Source organism: Cibotium barometz, chromosome 59, assembly GCF_041138505.1.
Source record: "Cibotium barometz isolate CiBa-2024 chromosome 59, ASM4113850v1, whole genome shotgun sequence".
In the NCBI taxonomy this organism is placed as follows: Eukaryota; Viridiplantae; Streptophyta; class Polypodiopsida; order Cyatheales; family Cibotiaceae; genus Cibotium; species Cibotium barometz.
Window position 1 is genome coordinate 7,391,801 of NC_141104.1, and position 7,055 is coordinate 7,398,855.

The 7,055-nt window shown below is 41.6% G+C and overlaps 1 protein-coding gene across 1 annotated transcript; it reads left to right on the top strand.

The window, feature by feature from the left end:
* The first annotated feature begins 414 nt into the window (after window positions 1–414).
* Window positions 415–4,745, top strand: LOC147605439 (pentatricopeptide repeat-containing protein At5g27110-like). Its single transcript, XM_086793276.1, has one exon. The coding sequence runs from the start codon at window positions 1,346–1,348 to the stop codon at window positions 4,649–4,651; it is 3,306 nt and encodes a 1,101-aa protein (XP_086649402.1). The 5' UTR covers window positions 415–1,345; the 3' UTR covers window positions 4,652–4,745.
* The last annotated feature ends 2,310 nt before the right edge of the window (window positions 4,746–7,055 follow it).

A 7,055-nucleotide genomic window follows, 5' to 3' on the forward strand; every position in this document is an offset into this window, starting at 1 on the left:
TGTTTTACAAGCCATGGTGGTTGTGGTTAATAAAGTGGTATGTATTAATGAAATCAAAACTTTAGATAATATACTTAATAGAATTCTCAAAATTTGGATTCTTGCAAATTCAAAATTCCTCGAGTCATATGGATTCTCACAAATCGAAACTCCCAAGTTAATAGGATTCTCACAAAATTCCTTATTTTTAGAAATCCTTATTTTTTTTCTCTTATTTTTTAGAAATCCTGGATTTCTTTTTTCTCTCCTCTCCTTGTGCCTTATGTTTAATATGTAATAAGACAAGGGAAAAAATAAGAAAACAAAATAAAGGCAAAAATATAAAAAAAATAAAAGTAAAAAAGGGAAAATAATAAACGTTTAAAAAGAAAAAAGAGAAATAAAAAATCATTTGTACCGCTTTGAGACAGACGAGATCAGTCGAAATCAACCTTAAAAAATGGGCAATTTCTTCGAAGCTCTGTGTAGTTCATGGTCGCGGCGCAGGTATGTCTCCATTGTGAAGAATCCTTGCAGAGAAAGGCATGTAAAAGCATCGTCAATTGAGATCAAACCCCTAGTGAGTGTAGGATCTGGCAGCCTCTTTCCAAAAAGTCTGCAGAGGGTATTTTCAAACGGAATCGATGCTTGCATGCCTTCCTTATCGCAATGTGGATTTGGAAACCAATAGAAGCTACCATGCCATCATGGTAGCCCCTATGACACGATAGTCTGTGTGGCATGGTAGCCCATATGACATGATAGTCTGTATGGCATGGTAGCCCTTATGACTTGATAGTCTATATGGCATGGATTTCGGAACCAATAGCAGGTAACTTACCATCATGGAAACCCATATGACCTGAGAGTCTATATGGCATGGTAGCGCATATGACATTAGTGTTCATATGGCATGGTAGGTAGCCCTTATGACTCTAGACTCCATATGGCATATGCCGGTAATGACATGATAATCAATATGGCTTTATAGCTCCTATGACATGACAATCCATATGTCATGGTAGCCCATATGACATAGCGATGATAGCCCTTCCTTCTCATGTGGGTTTCGGATTCAACGTCTTAGAAAGCCGATCATTTCCGTGTAGATTTGTGATTGAAGGGCTTTAACCTTGGCCTTGAAGAGGACACGGGTCTGCAGCCAGTCCTCATGATAGCAGGGCCAATCATTGCAATGCAAGCTTGTCAGTGGAGGGCTTTAACCTAGGCTTCAAGGCATAAAGTGTTTGCAACTTGCTTGATGAGTCCGATGGGCACTTCTTTGAGATTATCCATCTCATAAAAGACCTGGACACCAACTTATTGACCAAAAATGACACTTTTGCTTGAGTCATCATGAGGTTCCATGCGTTCCGGTAAACATATTGGACAGAGGCTGAATAACTTCAGCTTGCTTAAAGATGCATGCACATATTTTGATAGTCTGCTTGAACGGGATGTTTTCCTGTGGAATATTATCATTGGATTGCATGCACAGCATGACAAGGGCATTCAATCCCTTCAACTCTTTCAACAGATGCAGCAGGAGTGTGTCATTCCAGACAATGTCACTCTTGTTCATGTATTTTCCAGATACACAAGGCAGGAGCTGCTTGGTGAAGGCAAGCGTCTGCACTCCTGCATGTCTCAGGATAGATTTGAATCCCATGTTTTTCTTGGCACTTCCCTTCTCACCATGTATGGCAAACAGGGAAGGATGGACCTTGCCGAAATGGTGTTCTGTCAAATGACAGAGCAGGATGTAACCTTGTGGAATGCCATGATCACTGCATATGCACAAAACGGGCGTGACAACGATGCCCTTCAACTTTTTGGCCTGATGCAGCTGTCAGAGTTGGGTCCAGATAAGGTCACATTTGCTTGCATTCTTGGTGTATGTGCCAACTTGGCAGCTCTGGAAAAAGGTAGGCTCATCCATACATGCATCATGTGCATGAAAATGGAATATGACTCTATGGTAGCAACTTCCCTTGTCAACATGTATGGCAAGTGCAGTAGCCTTGATGATGCTCAGAGTATGTTTGACAAACTTTCTCAGAGAAATGTCGTCACTTGGAACGCTTTGATTGCTGCATATGTTAGGCATGGAAAAGACAAGCAGGCCCTCCAGCTCTTTTACCAAATGCATCAGGAGGGAGTGATTCCAGTTAAACCGACCTTTGTCAGCATCTTTGGTGCGTTGAGTGGCAAGGCGGCTTTGGCCGAAGGAAAGCATGTGCATACTCACATTGCTGCATCCAGGGAATTGGAGTGTGATAAAGTTATCACAACAGCCCTCCTTAACATGTATGGCAGCTGTGGAAGCATGGAGGAGGCAGAAAAGATGTTTGATGGAATGGTAGAGCGAAGTAAAGTCTCATGGAATGCTATGATTTCAGAGCATGTGCAGAACAAGCATGGCAAGAAGGCTCTCCAGCTATTCGATCGAATGCTTTGGGAAGGACAAGTTCCAGACAAGGTAACCTTTCTTAGTATGCTTTCTGCATGCATCCTAGAGGAAACCCTCACAGGAGGCACATACATGCATTTATGCATCATTTACAATGGATATGAATCAGAAATTGCTGTTGCAACTGCACTTGTCAGTATGTATGGAAAGCTTGGAAGCTTGGAAAATGCTCAAAAGTCATTTGACAAAATGCATGAGCGGAACATTATCTCATGGAATGGATTAATCAAAGCTCATGTTCAGTATGGGAATGGCAAGGAGGCTCTTCGACTCCTTGATCAACTAAAGCAAGAAGGCTTGATGCCAAACGAGTTTACTTTTGTTAGCAGTCTATCCATTTGTTCAAATGAAGCTGACCTTGTTAAAGGCAAGCAACTGCATGCATGTATTGACCATGGCAAAGCAGAATTGGAAAATGTGTTGCTGAATGCCCTCATCAATATGTACAACAAGTGTGGTAGCTTTGAAGATGCTTTGCTTGTATTTGAAAAGATGTCTAATAGGGATGTATTTTCATGGAATGGCATCATTGAAGCATGGGCACAAAGAGGGGATAGAATGATGGCCTTTCAGCTGCTAGATCAAATGCGGCATGAAGGAGTAGTGCCAAACAAGGTTACCTTTATCGGCATTCTGGAGTCATGCATCGGCTCAAGAGACCTTTGTAGAGGCCGGGAAGTGCATATTTGCATCGCACAGGGTGACTTTAGGGAAGACGTTGCCATCGCTAGTGCGCTTGTCAAGATGTATGGTGCTGGTGGAAGTCACACAGAAGCTAGAAAGCTTTTTGACACCATCTCTGACAGGGATATGGTTTTGTGGAACACAATGATCAGTGTGTATGCTCATCAGGGGCATTGCAAGCAGGCCCTTCAGATGCTTGACCAAATGCAGCAAGAAGGAGAAGTTCCAACAAGCATCACATATATTAGTTTATTTTCGGCATGTGCAAGTTGTGCAGCCCTAGTTGAAGGGATGCGGTTACACAGCTGCATAAGGTGTACCAAACTTGAGCTAGATGTTGCTCTGATGAATTCTCTCATCTTCATGTATGGAAAATGTGGTAATTATGAGGTGTCAGAAAGGTTATTTAATGACATGCCCAAGCGGGATAGAGTTGCATGGACTGGGATGATTGCAGTCTCTGCTGAGCATGACTACTGCAAAGCAGCTCTGCAGCTGTTTCACCAGATGATGACGTTGGAAGGAATTGCACCAGACAAAGTCACATTTGTGAGCACTCTTTCAGCATGTGCATGCAAAGCATTCTTAGCTAAGGGAAGAGAAATACACACCCACATCACGCGTCTTGGGTTTGAATCAGATTTAGAGGTGGCAAACAGCCTCGTGAACATGTATGGGAAGTGCGGTAGTCTAGAGGATGCGTGGACATTGTTTGATAAGCTTTCAAAGGGGGATGCATATTCATGGAATGTCATGCTTGCGTCGTTGCTGTATCATGGCCATGATATCAAGGCAATGCATCTTTTTGAGCAAATGCAGCAGGAAGAGGTTTATCCAAGCGAAGTCACCTTTGTTAGCACTCTTTCTGCATGTGCCAATCTTGCTGCCTTGGTTGACGGTAGGCATGTACATGCTAGCATCACATGTGATGAGTTAGACTCAGTTACTACGGTTGCAAATTTGCTTATCAGCATGTATGGCAAGTGTGGAAGCCTAGAAGATGCTATAAGCCAGTTTAACAAACTCTCTGAACGAGACATGGTCTCATGGAATGTCATGATTGCAGCCTATGCACAGCATGGGTGTGGCGAGGAAGCTCTTGAACTGCTCAACCAGATGCAAAGAGCAGGAGTACTCCCAAATCAAGTCTCTTTCCTTACCACAATCTCAGCGTGCAGCCACACAGGGTTAGTAGATACTTGTTGTGGTTTATGGGTTTCCATGAGCCAAGACTCAAGCATCGAGCTAGTCGCAGAACATTATGACTGCCTAATTGATGTATTCAGCCGGTCGGGACGGTTGGCAGAGGCAGAGCATTTGATCACAAATATGCCCATTCAGCCCTGTCATGTGTCTTGGATGACCTTGCTTAGTGCTTGTAAAGACCAAGCCTATGTGGTGCAAGGGCTACGAGTTGCACAGTATCTGTCTGAAATGGATCCAGACAAATCTTCCATGTGTGTGATGCTGTCAAACATTCATGCTGCAGCCAGTAGGATGAGTATACTGGGCTCTTAATTAGAATGTAAAAGTTAACATGCTTCCAAGCATCTGCTTCAAAGTCTGTTATCAGATAACACCTAAATTTTTGTGGCTAAAGTGCCCTTATATCTGCACAGAGTTGCCTTTTTCCCCATGTTTGACTTAGGTTACTTGATGCACACAAAATTAAGAAGTGGGAACAGGAAAAGTGATATGACGCTGTCCACACCACAAACGGTTGAAGCAGTTCTAAAAACACAAAATAGTGCACAACAAAAGACACAACAAAATGTTGTCAATTTTGTGAAGAGGGCTTGCTATGATATATAAACATGATTGGATGTGTTGATTCGCTCTTCGAGCAGAGAATGTACAGGATTACATGTGTAGGCATCACTAGCAAGTTAGTCAACTATGACATTTATAGGTGTTGAAATTCTGAGAGTAAGTGGTTGATTATCTAATTCCTAAATGAACTTAGGGATTTTTGAGCCCCTTTTCTAAGGGATGTAGCCGAGCTAGAAGCTACACCACTCACACACACACAAGTTACAACCCTACGGTGTCAGGGCTCGAACCCACGACCTCTTGGTTAGGGTGGGTCGGGATGAGCTGAGCCACTCGGGCAAGTGCCTGCTGACAACTTTGGGTTATTTAAATACGTAGCAGTCTACAATGTTTCAATCCAATATAAGATACAAGAGTTATGCCTCTCACAAGTTGATTGTATACAAAATAAACCTCACAAAATATTGATACTTATATAATGCTGAGATCTAACACCTAGTAGCTTCTCTCCATAACTTTCCGTGCGCATGTTGTGGGGGTGGTAGGGGGGGAGAGGATGGAGGGAGTGGTGATGACTAGCAGAACTGCCCTTAGGAAAGCAATGACATGCCTATAATGCTTCCTTCACTAGTTAGAGGTAAGAAAGCAAGTTTGCAATAGGTAGTTCATAATGCAATCAAATACACACAAAATGTTTTTCTCTCCCCTTTCTCCCCTTTGTTGAGTGAGGGCAGGGTGAGCCAAAATCGAACCCAGGTCCTAGAGGAGAAAGGGTGCTACACTATCCAGCCCCACCCCAAATCTTTTTTCAAGTTATAAAAAGCTTTAGTCCTCACCCCCAATATTTTTAAGTTAGGTTATAAAAAAGCTATAAACCTCAATATATTTGGATGATATATCAAAAAGTAGAGCTCTGAGTTAGACAATAAGTTGGCCCTTCAATGTGCACATAATAAATTTAAGTTGGACAATATGGAAGCGAAAATATTGGCTCTTTAATGTGCACATAATAATTATTAGCATTAATTGCCATCATATTTTAGGTTGCACTGTTGAATGAAGAAGAAGTTAAAGCAAGCTAGATAGTAAGCAATATATTATAAGGTTCAATAATTTTGGTTTCAATGCCATGATTTATTTGTAGCACTTATAAATATGGGTACCCAATTTTGGGCACCATTTAATTAATTACTTGGGCAATAGAAGGCTTAGACGTTAGAGCAATTATAATTAATTTTTATTAAATAAAAATAAAAAATTGGGGTTCTACCCTCCTGCCTTCCTTGCCTCCGTCAACCACCTCACCTCCTCCCACCTATAAATATTTATCTCTTTCATTCCCATTTCTCTCTCATTCTATTTCTCAAACAAGGAATAGCTTCATACACTTGGAGAGGATTAGATGCAAGGAAACACTATCACCACAAGACAGAAACAAGGAAGAAAGGAAAATGAGTAGCTTGAAAATTGTAGAAAATAGTTTGGGCCTTGACGCTGCGTTAGTTGGTTTCCTTGGACCTTTAGGCTGCCTTAGACCTTAAAGCTACCTTAGACTTCAAGGATGCCTTAGACCTTAGGCTGTTGAAATATGTGATCTCATTTCTATGGACAAGAAGATAAGGTTACAAATTTGTGTCAAATGTAAAAGGGGCCCACTTAGATGGAAGAGTCACATGATTTGAATGGGCTCATATGCCTTGTGTGTATGGCACATGAATACTGTATGCATATATGGGACACATCAATAGTGTGTGCATTTATGGCGCACATGATTTGCACCTAGTGTGCATGTATCTTGTGCATTGACACCTCCTTAAGAGGGAGGTGTACTATGATGTATGTGGGTTCTCTCATTAGAGAGAGAAATGCAATGAGATTATTGTATTTGCTTCAATTAGTGTGCAATTAGCTTAAGCCTCTTAATCAACTTTATCAATTATCTTAAATTGTAAACATGGAGTTTTCTATTTGCTATAAAAATTATAAATGGCCTAAATTTGAGGATCGAGAGGGAAGTACAAAGAATGGAGGAGGTAGAAGTTTTGGCTACCCTTAATGACTACTTCAAAAGGGTAATGACACACTAAGGATGAAGGCTCATTCTCCACTTCACGTTTAGTGGCCCACATCCTCCACTGCACATCTAGTGGCA

What these genes read in the sequence shown, in the direction of transcription:
- LOC147605439 (XM_086793276.1), top strand. Translation starts at nt 1,346, where the DNA reads ATGCGTTCCGGTAAACATATTGGACAGAGGCTGAATAACTTCAGCTTG.